General features: G+C 46.1%; 1 protein-coding gene and 1 non-coding gene across 2 annotated transcripts in view; one reads left to right on the top strand and one right to left on the bottom strand.

Annotated features, from left to right (window-relative positions):
• Nucleotides 1–14,548, top strand: part of ARPP21 (cAMP regulated phosphoprotein 21) — a 155,131-nt gene extending 140,583 nt beyond the window's left edge. The window contains exons 20-21 of the mRNA XM_042955233.1: nucleotides 12,474–12,622; nucleotides 13,729–14,548. Coding sequence (XP_042811167.1) covers nucleotides 12,474–12,622; nucleotides 13,729–13,986 — 407 coding nt within the window. The 3' untranslated portion in view covers nucleotides 13,987–14,548. The remainder of the gene's footprint in view (nucleotides 1–12,473; nucleotides 12,623–13,728) is intronic.
• A 206-nt stretch (nucleotides 14,549–14,754) lies between these two features.
• Nucleotides 14,755–14,888, bottom strand: LOC122199096. The gene has a single exon (XR_006193344.1). It is a non-coding gene; the product is annotated as a U4 spliceosomal RNA (small nuclear RNA).
• Between the last annotated feature and the right edge of the window lie 554 nt (nucleotides 14,889–15,442).

Below are 15,442 nucleotides of genomic sequence, written 5' to 3'. Positions count from 1 at the left end.
GGGTGACACTGAGAACCGTGGACCCAGGGAAAAGCACGCCAGTGGGGTGGGGAAGCAGGCAATCAGAAACAGATTTAGGACGTTGAGGCAGGACTGAGTGAAACCGTGAGAACACAAAGCTCTGAGATGCCAGCGTGCAAACCTTGCTGGGTAAGGATGGGCCTTGCATGGCACTTTCTCAGAGGTACTTCAAGGAGTAGCCTGATGTCCTGCCAAGGGTACAACCTGAGGCCTTTGCCATCTCTCTGAGACCCAGTGGGTTTATAAAGAGCAGTGGTACCTTTGGCCCAGAGCGCTCCCTCCGCCTAAGGTTTGGAAAGCTGGCTACGCCATGTAGGGGGTTCCTCTGAGGCCTGGAAGGGAACGTCCGGCAAGAAAGGTTGTGACCATTTTAAAATGCCTGTGCTCCACTTGGGTGCTTATAAAGCAATGAAGCATGTGAAATGTGAGTATCACCCTTGGATGCCTTGGGTTGAAGGGAAAAATTAACAAGTGAATGATCTGCATCCTTTCTCTTCCTACCCTGGAGCAGGCCATTAAAAAATGAAAGGGCTCTGTGCTGGGGAGACAGCCTGCCCCAAAGGGGTGATTGAAAGAGTCTGCGGAACCCAGCATTTGTCCTACAATTTCATTTTCACCTTAATTATTGTGAAATCAGATTTACGTGTTGACCAGAGCCTTCTATTCCAGCCGGCTGAAAAGATAAGCACATTTGTATTTGTGTAGACAAGGCTGAAGATTTCTGATCACTGTCTCCATCCAGATGAAACAACACTTTTATGTAACAGTTCCCTACGTGGTGAGATTAAAGGTATTTCTTGTTGCTGTCGCCAAGGATTATCACAGTTAATTATGGCGATGACCAGAAAGTGTCTCTTTATTGCCGCTTAGAGCTGTGACATCATCTGGTACCAGAGGTTTTGTGCGATGAACAGAAAGTGTCTCTTTATTGCCGCTTAGAGCTGTGACATCATCTGGTACCAGAGGTTTTGTTTTGGGGTCATCTGTTGAATATCGATGAGGAGACAGACTATTAGGGAGTCGAAAGTCATGTTCCCCAAACTCTATAAAGAGACCGGTACAAAGGTTCTTCTCCACGGCGTTCTTGGAAAACATCAGCTGTGGGTAGGCTCTACACATTACAATGATCTAGAACCAATCATTCATTCTTGGGTTGCAAGTGAATGGAGATAATTGAAGGTTTAAATTTTGGCATCCTGAAGTCCACAGCTAACTGATAATAGCTACGCAGACCTTAAGGAAAAGTGAGAACGATTAAATCTTGAAGACATCAGTGCTTGGCATTTTCGCACATCTGTTCAAAGAGTAGGTGTCCGACGTGTGACAGAAGAGTTGCCAGAACATACCATGTGTCCTACAATTTCACCGTAGGACGCGTAACAGAAGACCTCTTACTGAGGCTCGTTTTGTTTTTGTTTTTATGGGAACTTCACTTCGTTGTCTGCTTCGATAGATAATACAGCGCGGGCCATCGTATCAGTGGATCCTGTTGATCGATTGAATGGACAGTTGGCGGGACCACGGGCTTCTCGTTCACTTCTAATCGAGACTTCCTTCATTATTGCAATTCCTTGCGAGTGAGACACTAATCGGGTTCACAAGATGAATAAGGGCCTCTTTCCTTCAGCTTCTTGTCAGAAGTCATCTTGCATATCTTCTGTTGCCTTCTCGAACTGTGTTCCGGCATTCCGCCCTGCTCCCTCGTGACCTCCCTGAGCCGTCTTGTGCGTTCGACCAATTTGGCAGAGAGAAGCGACCCCAGCTATTTTATTGCTGGGTCAGAGGAGGTCTCGAATAGTGAGGAGGGGACACTGAAAGCTGTCAGCTGGGTGGGAGAGAAAAATGCAGACTCTGTCGCTCAGGTCCCAAACTTCCTGATGGTGTGTATCCCTTGATGTTCAATGTACTGTGTCTCACGACAAGTGCATTCGTTTTCTTTCTCTTTCCAGATTTTTAAATCTTTTTCTCTTCACTTCATCTGCTAAAATATAAAAACCCTTCCACTCATCCCATGTTAACACCGCGGCAAAACAAACCCACAAAGGCCTGTCAACCCTAGGCGCCCCTCGGGCTCTCTGCTCTGGCCCCTGCCCACACCTCGGCCACCCTGTCAGACTTTTCAAAGGAATCCCCTTTCCTCCTTTTCCTTCCTCCTCGGCTGCTTCTTTCCTCACTGCCTTTGCTTTTGTCAAGATCACCGGTATGTTTTTGAACCACGGGGGTCATTTCTTCTCTCCGCACTTGGGCAGCGCGAGTCATTGGCCACGTTTCCCTTGAAACGCATCTCTCCCTTTTTCGCCTTCACGCCATTCTCTTCTGGTTCTTCTAATTTTCCCATCACTCCTCATTCTCCTCTTCAGGTCAGTATTTGAATACCGTCATGCCTTCGGGTCCCATGTGGCTCGTCTCCCCAGTCTGCACCCATTCGGGAATATGCCGTCTCTACGTGCAACAACATCCCAACGACTTCTGAATCTGTACCTGTGGCAGGCTGATGGCCTGAGCTCTAGAACTCTTTTGCTCATGTGTTTCCTGCCCATCTCCACTTACTTGTCCCGCTTGTATTCACAGCGAGGGCACTGCAGTCAACTCCCCTAACCAAAACAGAACTCGACCTTGCTTCTTGGGCTTTTCCTTTCTGCCGCTCCTCCCTGCAGCTCCTAGATGCCAGCGACTGATGATTCGCGTGCTAAGCATCTCTCTGATGTGTCCGTTGTCTCCATCCCTGACATTCCTTCTTAGTGCGTGTCTTAGTTGTCTCTGCCCTGGGTGATGGCCACGGTCTCCCAGGAGGCTAGTCCCTACCTCCAGGTATGCGACTCCCAAGCGACTCCTGAAGAATCTCGATGAAATGGCCATCCGTCATTTCGCTGTTCAGCTTATAAACCTTACGCGGCATCCTCAGTCTTTCAACTTTCAGTTCCGGTTTTCATAAATGGTGTTCAAGGCCCTAGGATTTGCACCCAGCTCCCTTTCTCTCCCCTGGGCTGCCTCTTCTCATTTCTAACCCGCTACTGCCTCGAAATACGTACAGTTCTTAAACGTACGTCCCGCACCTCTTGGCTTTTCCCATGTTGCTCTGTACGTTTTATTTATTTTTGAGAGAGAAAGACGGTGCAAACGGGGGGAGGGGCAGAGAGAGAGGCAGACAGGGAATCTGAAGCAGGTTCCAGGCTCCCAGCTGTCAGCCCAGAGCCCAAGGCGGGCCTCAGACTCAGGAACTGTGAGATCATGACCCGAACCGAAGTCCTATGCTCAACCGACTAAGCCACCCAGGTGCCCCATGTGTTTTACTTCCTTTATCATGATTATTCCCCCTTCATCCCACTCCATTAGCAAACACCTACTCATCTTCTAATACTCGGTTCAAAATGATCTCCTGGGAGCCTCCCACATGCTCCCCATTTCCCCCCCCACTCACCCCACGAGTTCATCTCCGCTCATTGATCCTGGAGTCTGAGACCTGCTTCCACCCTAGGGCCATCCTGGTGTCCTGCAAGTTTCTGTTCACGGCGGGGCTCCACCACCTGCCTGAGAGCCCTGTGAACGGCTCTCATAATCATTCTTATGCCAGCGTCGAAGACAATAATAAACAAGATTTGAAAAGGAAGGATAAAAAAAAAAATCAGAATCTTGCCAGCGTGTTGTTAAGACATGTGTCTCGTGAGACGGGCCCTGGTGGGAATGTTGACACCAGGGAGATGGGCAAGCACGACAAACCAGGGCTTTCGTTTTTCAGAGAGTCCGTTTTCCCGTGGGTGACTGGTCTTCCCGATGGTGGTACGGCCCCCTTCTGTCGAGCGTGTGATACCACAGAAACCACGAGATGCCAGTTTCTCACAAGCCACGTCATACATTTGTCTCAGTAGATGTCCCTTCTCTCGATTCCTGCCTCCCCTGCTTTAGTTCAGGTCCTCGTTGACCCTGCCCTAGATCAGTGCTGTTGCCTCCGAGAAGACTCTACTACTAGAACAGTAATACTGTTAAATCTACCACGGGAGTAAGGTTTGCGTAAGAACCCTTGCCAGTCTGGAGTGGAAGAAAAGAAGATCATTGTTTTTTGGCCGCTTGGGAAAAATAACGTAGAATGCTTTCTCTTTTTTTGTTAATTTTTTTCATGTTTATTTATTTTTGAGACAGAAAGAGACAGAGCGTGAGCGGGGGAGGGGCAGAGGGAGGGGGAGACACAGAATCCGAAGCGGGCTCCGGGCTCCGAGCTGTCAGCGCAGATCCTGACTCGGGGCTCTAACTCACAAACTGGGAGATCGTGACCTGAGCCGAAGTCGGACGCCCAACCGACTGAGCCACCCAGCGCCCCTGGAATGCCTCATTCTATAAAGGGGGCGCTTTTGATTCACCATTAGGTGCCTGTGAACTGGTTTTTCTAGTTGTAGTGATGGATAGATTTCTACAGATTGAATCTGCGTCCACAGCACTTATTTTCAAAATGGTCAGCCGGGGCCAACTTGGACCCTGGAGCCCTGTGACAGGGACGGTCACTTGATCACAGTGACGTTAACCCCGTGACATCTGACCTCGCGATTATCCTGTGTGAGCCGGCCAATCAGCAGCAAATCATCAGTGCAGATGTCCACCGGGGGGGTGATATTATGGGGACCGTGATTAGAGCCATTTCCGACCTTGACTTTGCCCCAAGCCTCGCCTGAGAAGAGGGGTCCTCACAGGGCCTCAGCAGCAGTTGGCCGTCACCCAGCCTGGCTGTATGATGCCCGCGGTTAACTCGGGCAGGGTGTAGGGATGCAGGGATGCCACCATTATCTTCTAAGCCTTACAGCAGCCTCGTGAAGAAAGCAAAACGTTTGCGGGTCTTTTATGCAGCTTGGGTTGTCTCCCTCTGGGTCGTCGAAGCTCTCCGGCTGTCAGCACGGCACTCGGGGCCGGGAAAACTCAGAGAATTGCTTCAATAATATGACAGCCTCTTCCATTTAAAACAGGACTCAGTGCAGCTTCTCTCGGAGGCGTTCATTGAAAGTCTATGCATGATGCATTCCTGTAGTCATTCAACAAGGTCTCTCATGTTTGCCCTGATTTAAAAAGAGAGAGAGAGAGAGAGAGAGAGAGAGAGAAAACCAGCTTTGTAGTTACGATAACATGGATCAGAATGGTATAATTGCAGCAAAGAGACCCCCGAGCTGGCAGTAATAGGCTGGTTCGTCTGATGTGTACTGCCATCAGAAAGTGACCCATGCGTGGATGTTCTCAGGGGACAGGGAAGAGGCTTTTAAGAAGGACACTCTGTGCAGTATGAAAGCTAATGAGCAAACGAACACGTGTGAAGGAAAGCTACAGCTTCAGGAAGCCCGGTCCCGCTTAGAACCTGGTGCAGCCTTCCTCAAAGTCATCAGGACAGACCGGTCCTTGCGGGGACGTGGGCCGCATCACCTCCGTGCCCACGCAGAGTCCCTGTAGGTCATTCTGCGTCGTGTCCCTATGAAACTACAGCCACAGGCTAACGAATGGAGAGGAGAAGACGAGGAAGGGTGCGGAAACGGCGCATAAATGAGGTGGAGGCAGATGTTTACACAGAGATGAAAGTAAACGCGATGGGCTTTAACCAGAAAAAAAACGAAAAAGCAATTTGGTGCACTCCTCCTTTTGAAGTTAGGACCAGTTTGTGCTATTGTACCTCATCTGTAAGAACAGAGCAGTATCTGACTATGGCTGTCCGCGTGGAGCCCAATGTAGGGCTCGATCTCATGAACTGTGAGATCAAGAGGCAGATGCTTAACTGACTCAACCACCCAGGCACCCCAGTATACTGCTCCTCTGTTTTAAAAGTCCTACTTAGGGTTTAGGTAACATAGACTATTGGGAGTTTGGCATAGAGGCCAGTGCGTCAAAACATTAACACCTTGTCAGGGTTGAGCCCAGTTGGCCTACCTTGTCACACCTGGGATTTGTGTTGGAACAGGCCATCATCTGCAAAGGCCAGAGTCGGGTGTCTTCCCTGGTTTCTGAGGGCCCCCTGGTTCTGGGAGGCCTGAAGGAAGATATTGAGGCCTTTATTCACCTTACATGAGGGTGGGGTGACAGACAAGGGGTATCCATTACCCCAATCTTTCAGAAAACCATAGAGATATCGTGATATCATGTTGTATATCCAGTCTCTCTATCCAAGGCTACCTTGAGCACCAAGATGCTACAGAGATAGATGAGGCTGAAAAGGACACCCATCATAGAGACAGTACCCTAGTAACAAGTAAAACTCGGGCGAAAGCCACAGTATTTGCAGAATTGGAAAGCGTAATGATAGCAATCTATAAACTCTGAAAGTACAGCCGTCTCTAAGCGGCCTGGGGAATCTTGATTCTTCCGAGCCTTCATCTGCCACCCTAGATCAGATGCAGGGTCTCTGTGTACCTCTTTTCTCTTGCCTGTTTTTGTCCTTTAAAACTATTAATCCTAGTTTTGTTTCCAAAGGCCAAGCGACTTTCCTAGAGGCAGCCAGTTGCCTAGAACAGTCAAACGATCATTCTTACATTTAATACAGACGTAAGTTACTTTTATGTCTGATATTTTAAGATCATTTTGACAAAACAGTCCAGAGTAAATATAGAGTCTTTGAAGTCCAGAGTCTTCAAAGAGTGTGAAGACTGCCATCATTCAAAATGGTCCTAGTAATTGAAAACTACAGTATCAGCTTATTAGAAACTAGTAAAGTGAAGGGGCTAGAGTCTGTTTGACTTAGCCCGATCCTACTCCAACCCAACTGCCTGTCTGGTGTCGCCTAATCTGAGTAACAAGACTTTAAAACTTACTGAGTGGTATGAGTTTGTTTGGACCGGGAAGTTATGCTTTGCCTTTGATTTCCTTTCTTTGATACTAACAAGATCATCTTCACCAAACTGTGAATCATAAGTCTTGCCTCTTAATTGTTTTAATTACTGAGAAACAATTAATGCAATAAATGGTCATTAAATACCTGACACACTAAAGGAATTGTTAGGGTATGAGAACTAGAATAATGTATAATAAATAGTACTACAATTTAGGGAATATCAGCAAGGGTGCTGATGTCAGAAAACCATGACTAAAATTTGAGCCTTCCCTCCTCCTAGCTGTGTGTCCTTGAACAATCCCTACACCCCTGTAAGTCAGTTTTCTCTTTTGTAAAAGCAATTTAATAACAGTGACCGCCTCCCAGGATTGTCATGACACAAGGTAAAAGCATTTAATTCACTGTTTGGATGAGACTGAGTGATCAACATACATAGCTAGTTAGCTCATTTGTAATGGAAAATCTTCGAAAAAGATGAAAGTGTAAAGGAATTGAAACCAAGAACCAGAACTGGGAAGATACTGGAAAACGGCCCAAGGCACAAACTATAAAAATTCAGCAGAGGGAGAAGCCAGCTCTGAATCAGCATTTTTCTTCATATCCTTCACCAGCCCTGCCGCAGCTGACCTACTGTAATTCTATTTCAAAGCCATTTACAAAGAGCAGGATTTGAATTCAGAGAGAGCTCATGTGTTCCCTAGGAACTTAGAAAAATATTGACATCTTATCATTCCAAGATAAGTAATTATTATATTAAAAATTACTAATTTTCATATCTGAAGACAGTCCGCCACATCAAGAATATTTTACTTAGTAAACACAACATGTAAATGACAGTGCTTGAGTGGGTTAGGGGAGGTGGTAGCTTCTCTTTGTTCTACACTTGCCCTCTTAACTACTCCTTTGCCCGTCTTCACATCTGTAACCCAACAACAGCTGAGGCAACGGTACCCTGAAAATACAGTTTGCTACTTTGACGTTGCCTTCAGTTTCAAAATGTTGGATCTGTAACAGAGTATTCAAATACTAGTTAAAATAAGGTCCATCACAATCTTGCCAATTCATAGCCCCTCATCAATTTACATTCTGATTTTTCCTAATTGTGGTGCATCGAGAGAAACGTTGCCTTGACAGAATATTAATGAAGCATCCTGCACCTACAAAGAGTATTCAATAATTGTTTATTTCACTAAGAACACTAGTACATTTTCAGACTGATCAGATACCAGACATTTTAAATCTTACAACCCCTCAATCCCAGCAGAGTGCATTTTTTTTTTATTTGCTAGGAGGCACTTGTCCATTCCTAACCTTTTTACCTTCAGAAAACAAATGATACATGGGACTTGGAAATTGAATTAATCTTGGCTGAAAAAGAAATAAAAATAGCTAATGTCTTTATGATTTCCATAGCAAGCCTACAGGGCAGCCACTGTTGCTGTTTCTGTTTTGTAAGATGTATTATAGCTCGCTAATCCTCAATAAATATGAAAAAGTGATCATTTCACAGCCAAGAATTGACAAACTGGAACACATTTCTCATTTGAATAGACGAGATAAGCAGGTTGCCTCCAGCTCTGCTGTCTCTGCCTTTGGGTGGGTTGTGTCCTGGGCAGACGCTTAGTTCGTTCTTAGGTCAGTGGTCTCACATTTCTGTCGGTCTATTTCTGGACCAGGGCTCGGATTCACATTCCAAAAAAGCCTCCTGTCTTAAGGACCATCCTGCTACCTACCGTCTGTAACGTCATTGAAAGAAATGGGCAGCTGCAATTAAACCATTCTAGATGCAGATCTGTTGCCTGGGGAGCCTATTGAGAAATGGATGGGATTCATGAATATAAATTGGGCTTTACCTCACTTAAGTTTTCATCTTGAAACTGCAGAGCGTTAGCCGCTTCCCCCATAAATCTTTATGTGCCTTAAGTGTGTTTACCGCGGGACCCCAGTGCAGAGCTGGTGGCTCCTTGCTCTGCACGACTGAGTATTTACATCCGCAAGTCTCGCCGGGGGAGGGCGTCACCGTCGTGCACTGCATCAGTGCTCTGGGCAGAGATGCATCACACCCCCAGGTCTGGGCCTGTATGGGGATGGGGCCACACAGCCCCCGGCAGGTTTTTCTCTCCTTGAATGTTATTTGAAGTGCACTTCCTTTTCCTATCAAGACAGTCTGCTTCTGTATGTCTAAACGGCTCTGTTATAAAACTGGGGCACCTGGGTGGCTCAGTCGGTTAAGCATCTGACTCTTGGTTTCGGCTCAGGTCACGAGCTCACGGTTTGTGAGTTTGAGTCCCATGTCGGGCTCCAAGCTGACAGTGCGGAGCCTGCTTGGGATTCTCTCTCTCTCCTTCTCTGTCCGCCCCTTCCCTGCTTTCTCGCTCTCTCTCAAAAAAAGTAAATAAACTTAAAAAGAAAAAAGACTTATTCCCCTTCATCCCAATTTTGGTTTAGAGCTGGTGTAATAAATGAATCTCTCATAGGTTACGTCAGTTTATTTTTGAACGTTTTGAAGAGGACTCTGAGAGAATGGAAGGATTCAGTAAACAACTACATAAAGAATCTTTTGAAGCAAGGCCACCGCACCCCTCCTCCCCACCCCCCATTCCATTCCTCCCCACTTTTGTTCCCATCTTAGCTAGGTATGTTCCGCAAAAAGAACCAAAAAGACCCAACGGGGCTTTCACCATATGCCCAGATAGAAGTCAGAATTTTCAAAGACATCCCTCACCTTTTCAACCTGTGCTTTGAATCTTCAGCCAGAAATAAGGCTCTATTATATTTACCATCACATGGACTATGATGTGTGTTCACAGTGTCTGCTCTTTGCTGTGGAATTCAATGGGAAGGAATACGGCGGGTGATCATTTTTCTACATTCGTATCAGGTTGTTTTCCTACATGTAAAACAATTCTTGCTAGCACGAGTTGGATAGGGCGGGAATAATGTCATAATAAGATGGTAACAGAGCAAGAGAATGTTGCAGGGCCAAGGGTTATACGCATTAGAGTGGACTATCTAGGCAAGGGAAATAATAGACAACGACTGTTTGCAAGGAGAGGCATTCCCCAGAGGTGTGACGGGTTCGGGTCCAGACCACTGCAACCAAGTGAATATTGTAATAAAGCGAGTCAAACGGAGTTTTTTGCCTTCCCAGTGCATGTAAGACTCATGTTTACATTGTACTCTAGTCTAGTAAGTGTAGCATAGCCTTAAGTCTAAAAACGCAACGTGCGTACCTTAATTAAAACATACGTACTGCTAAAGTGGGCTGGCCATCATCTGAGGTTTGTGCGAGTTGCAGTCACTGGTCGCTGATCACAGACCACCGTGACAAACATAATAATGAAAAACTTTGAAATGCTGTGAGAAATCCCCAACTGTAGCACACAGACGAAAGGGAGCGAACGCTGTTGTGGAAACGGGATTCTCTCTCTCTCCTTCTCTCTCCGCCCCTTCCCTGCTCTCTCGCCGTCTCTCAAAAAAAGTAAATAAACTTAAAAAAAAAAAAAAGACGTATCCCCCTGCATCCCCTTCAGAGTTGCCGCAACTGAAGGTTGCCGCAAACCTTCGATCTGTAGAAAATACGATATCTGCGAAGCGTGTTAAAGCAAAGCCCCAAGAAACAAGGTATGTCTGCAATGTTAAAATAAATTTCTCCCAAGTGCCTCTGCAGACAAGGCGTTCTGGGAGATAGTGAGGGCCGTCACATGGCCTGTGTCCCGATTTCTTGTTCCCGAGTCTGCTGGGGTTTCCTTTTTTGTATAACCTTTAAACCTTCTAGGAACGCAGCCCGTGAGCCGATGTTCTTAGTCTTACGTAGGCCTGCAGAGCATGTCCGGGGAAGGCTTTGACTGTGGGCACAAAGTAGTCGGAGGGAAGCTGGTCGTGACTCTTAATTGCATTCTTAGTATGTGATGTCCTGACAAAAACTTAAAATAGCAAGTTCAAACCACTTTGAAGCTGAAGGAGGGTGACTAATGCGAAGGTAAAACAATGGGACGCAGGAAGATCGAAGGGTGGCTTTCGAAAGTCCACGCTTGGCCCCCTCAGCGGCCAGCACAGGGCAGGCCGCCCGGCTTGGCTTTTCCCCAGACTTGTCGTTCTCAGGTGTTCCAGACTGAAGACAGCTTGTGTGACCAGTGGAGCTGGTCTCCCAACTCAGGGACTATTCGCAAGCCATTGATTGTTTCCACAGTATCTCTGTGATGAGTAAAGGCAATTGTCCGTAGGCCAAAGGAGAGCAAGACGTTGCCCCCTGCAAAGACTATAATATAACTTTACCTGTCCTCCATATACAGTTAAAACTCTCACAGGCGCTCGAAATGCAGGTTATTTATTAACAATGCATATTGACTGTTGCGATTCTTAAAATCTGGTTGTAAAACATGGCTTCGTGTTTGCGTTTTAAAACAATCTAAGATCTTAAAGACTTTTCTCTCAGAGAATTGTGTTAAGGCAGCGGATGTACTTTCTCTAGAGCAGTCGGTATGGTTTGTAGTAGGAGCTCTGGAAAGACCTTACTTTACATCATGAAGTGAATCTGTTTTATTTTCCTACCACCACATCATTTTGACCTAAATCATAACCTTCTTCCCAGGAATTATACAAGAACCGTTCCCTTCCTTTGAGAATGCAGTTTAGGGGCGCCTGGGTGGCTCAGTTGGTTAAGCAGCCCACTCTTGCTCTCGGCTCAGGTCACGATCTCACGGTTGGTGACTTCGAGCCCCACGTCGGGCTCTGCGCTGAGAGTATGGAGCCTGCTTGGGATCCTCTCTCTCTCCCTCTCTCTCTCTCTCCTGCCTCTCCCCCGCTCTTGCTCTCCCAAAATAAATAAATAAAAGCTTGAAAAAAGAAAGGGAATGCATTTAAAACCACTTGTGGTGGGGATTTAAATGATGGCAAGATTTAAATTGTGATACACTTCAAAAAGAAAAGAAAAGAAACCCAAACAACTGACCCACTCACAAGGACACAACAGAGACATTTTTTTTTTAAGTGCTGTATTCCGTATTATTAACGTACGCGGTCACTTATTGGAGTGCTTTACCAGAATATTCTCCGGGGAGCCGGCGTTGAAACAGAATAAAAAGCACGCCGTATCTTTCTCTAGTTGCTGCCTTTTGTCTATGGCAGTGGACATTGAATTAGTCAGAGTAGTGAATCATTTTGTTCACTAGGGCATGGAAAATAAAAATTTAACAGGCAGTTTGATGATCACTGGGTGAAATGAGTTTGTGCTGAAAGGTGAGATAGTAAGAGAATGAGTCAATTTAATTAGGAAAAAAAAACCACTTGATAATTTATGAATACTCCAAATATCATTGAAACAAAGCAAACCACAGATATCAGAGGTCCAGCGATACCAATAGAGGTTCCTGTCTTTGTGCCGTAAAAAAAAATTGACCATTGTCACGTCGTGTTCGCCGGACCATTCTGCCCGAAGATGCAAATATCAGTGAATTTTTTTGGCATCATACTCTTGTCTCCTCTTAGAGAAACAAGACACATTCCTAGGAAATAAGTATTTAGACAACACCCCGCTGATGGGGGAGATTGGGATGTCTGAAGGTTTTGTGAACAAGTGCTTTTACCCCCATGAAATCTCATTTGTGTTCTTGCTGGCACAGCCTGTTCAAAAGGTGGTTTTTCTTGGCAGGTTACCAGCCAGTCCTGTCTGGTCAACAGGGGTTCCAAGGCCTCATAGGAGTGCAGCAGCCTTCCCAGAGTCAGAACGTGATGAGCAACCAACCGGGGAATCCGGTGCAAGGCGTGATGGTCTCCTACCCAACAATGTCTTCTTATCAGGTGCACATCAGCAGCTTGGAAAATCGTGGTTTATAAAGTAGCGCTTGCCAAAGTAGAGGCCGTGAGTCCGCCCCGTAATAGATGGTCAGCAGGGTGGGGGGTGCTGTGCCCAGCTCCTGTCGATGGCTGACTTTGAATTAAGATTAGCAGAAGAGCAGAAAACGGGACACGTATGCTTCTCTTACTACTGTGGCTTCTGAATGTCCTGCTAAAAAGGTATTTAAACTCTATAAACTTCTATTCGCGGAAGAAGATGCTGTAGTCTAAAGTGATATTCACGAAGACCTTTGGATACTCCATTGAGATTTTGCCTGTTGGGGAAAAGCCTTCATGACAAGCTTCCATGCATTTTTAGTACACAGCCTCCAAAATTTCATGTCACGACAGTTTTAATTTAAAGGTGACACGGCAGCTCAGATTTATTCAAAGGGCACGCAGAGGGCCTACCAACTGCATTTTCTTGACTAAACCCATCCCGGGTATTTAAAAAATGTCACACACCCTTTTGGGACTGACGTCCCGAAATACTCTGAAGGGTTATTGAAATGCTCCGATCATTAAATTTAGCCGCACCAGCCACGTCTGGCCCTAAAACGAACAAACAAACAAGCAAGCCAAAGCAAAATAAAAAGTCGGTCCTCGGCCCTCCTAGCTGACAATCCTTATTCACGTTGCATCAGTTTCTCCCTCCAGCTCCATGGCTCTCTAAAGCTGCAGGCTGAGAGTGAGGTAGGTCCCTGTTGCTGTAGATGATTCCAGGCCACTTTGTCTGCATAAAACCAGAATGGGAATGCGGCTTTCCCCACTGAGCGAAATCCAGAGCAGGAGATCCAAACCGTAGTCCCTGGAGGGTCCCCGCACGGTACATCATCCCCGCAAGGTTTTCAGGGGCCCTGTGAGCAGGTGTCATGATGCCCATGGTCCAGGGAACCGGAGACGCTAAGTGACTTGCCCGATGTAAAACAGCTGACGAGAGGTCCGTCCGGGATAGGCGACCAGTTAGGTCTCACCCAGATGCTTGAGTATGTCTTGTGACAGCACAGTGGCTTACCGGACCCGCAGGCACAACGTCTTCACGAAGGGCTCTCTCTTGTGTCTTCCTCCAGGTGCCAATGACCCAGGGCTCTCAAGGACTTCCCCAGCAGTCATACCAACAGCCAATCTTGCTACCTGACCAGGCAGGTCAAGGGTCGCTCCAGGCCACCGGGATGCCTGTCTACTGTAACGTCACACCGCCGACCCCTCAGAACAACCTGAGGCTGATCGGTCCACACTGCCCCTCCAGCACTGTCCCCGTGATGTCGGCTAGCTGCAGGACAAACTGTGCAAGTGTGAGCCACACCGGGTGGCAGGTCAAATTCTGAGCACTCTGGCTGCGGTACGTGTCTCCAGATCGCTCGTGGCCGCTGAGGCAAGATGAGCAAAGCTGGGACGCTGGCTGAGGACTTAACGTATTCACTCAACACCCAAACGATCGCTGCTGGTATTCTGTAAACACACACACACACACACACACACACACACACACACACACAGACTGATACACACATTAGCTGGTCAATGGTGCATATTTCTGTCATGTCTGCTAGGTACGCCTTTGTAGCTTAGCTAGTGACATGATTTCATCAAGGTAAGATTTTCTCCTACCACTGAACACCACTGTGTAGATGATAATATCCCTCATTTGGATTATTAGTTTTGTACTTTGTGTTGAGTTTGTGATGCTAACAGTATTGAAAGATCATATACTGAAATCACATAGTACCAAAGCTGTAACGGGAAAGAGAAGAATTGATGAATGGAAGGAATAATTTATATACGCTATAGAGTTTTCTTTTCTTTTTTTTTTTTAATGGATATATACTGTATTGTAGTGTTTAATCAAAATAAAACTATTTGACCTTCTGGAGGAAGGTCATGTTTTTACCACCAGTTTGGTTCACTCTCTGTTCCAATATGTGTTCGCTTATGTGTCGCCGTTGCCCCCTTGGAACACTGTTGCGTGCACCATGCAGGGTAAGGCGTTCCGGGTATTTGTGAACGAATCGGCATCCCGTTGGGAGACGTGGTAGGCAAACACCTAACCAATTGCAGTTTCTTGTCCTGATACGACAGGGGTCCTGGGAATAAGATGGCTTCCACCTCGTCCATTCAGTGACTTCACATTTTTGAAACGTATACCTTGATTTTAGGAAAAGTTTTCAATTAGCAATAATCGCGCCTCGGATAAACCTCATTGGCTACGATATTGCCACTGCGCAAAGCTACTCCTTGATTTTAATTTTAGGGATACGCCATACCAAACCCCGTTCCATCTTCTTTGAGTTCCACATGCTACCTGGAAAGCAAGATTTCTTTCTTTAGAGGGAAATCAGAAGAGGCATGGTCTGATTCTATCAGCGACATTGGGTCATACAGTGAAAAGTGCCATTAGTTTTGAGGGCAAGTCAATAATGCAAAAGGTGCTAATGTTTATCCTAGTAATTGAAAAGAAAGTAAAACAGAACAAGAGTTTAGTCACAAGGACTTAGAACATTCGGGGGGAAAAACATTTAGAAGAAGCCTGTTTCTATCTAATCCTAAAATGTGTATTTAATACCCTGTAGATTCTGCGGGTAAGATTGATTTATGACAACCTTTGAAAAATAATAACGTCAAATATCAGCGTTGGCCCTTCTGGGACGTATTTATTGGAGGAATATCACCTCACAGCTTTCACTTTGCTATCACAGTACAATGATTAATAGTTATTTCTTTTATACTCTCTGCCTAAAAACCAGTATTGCCAATGAGAGGGGTATGGAAAGCATATCTGGATAA

Source organism: Panthera leo, chromosome C2 (assembly GCF_018350215.1).
Source record: "Panthera leo isolate Ple1 chromosome C2, P.leo_Ple1_pat1.1, whole genome shotgun sequence".
NCBI classification, from domain to species: domain Eukaryota; kingdom Metazoa; phylum Chordata; class Mammalia; order Carnivora; family Felidae; genus Panthera; species Panthera leo.
Note: the sequence above shows the minus strand (reverse complement) of the source record. Positions and strands in the feature narration are given on the sequence as shown.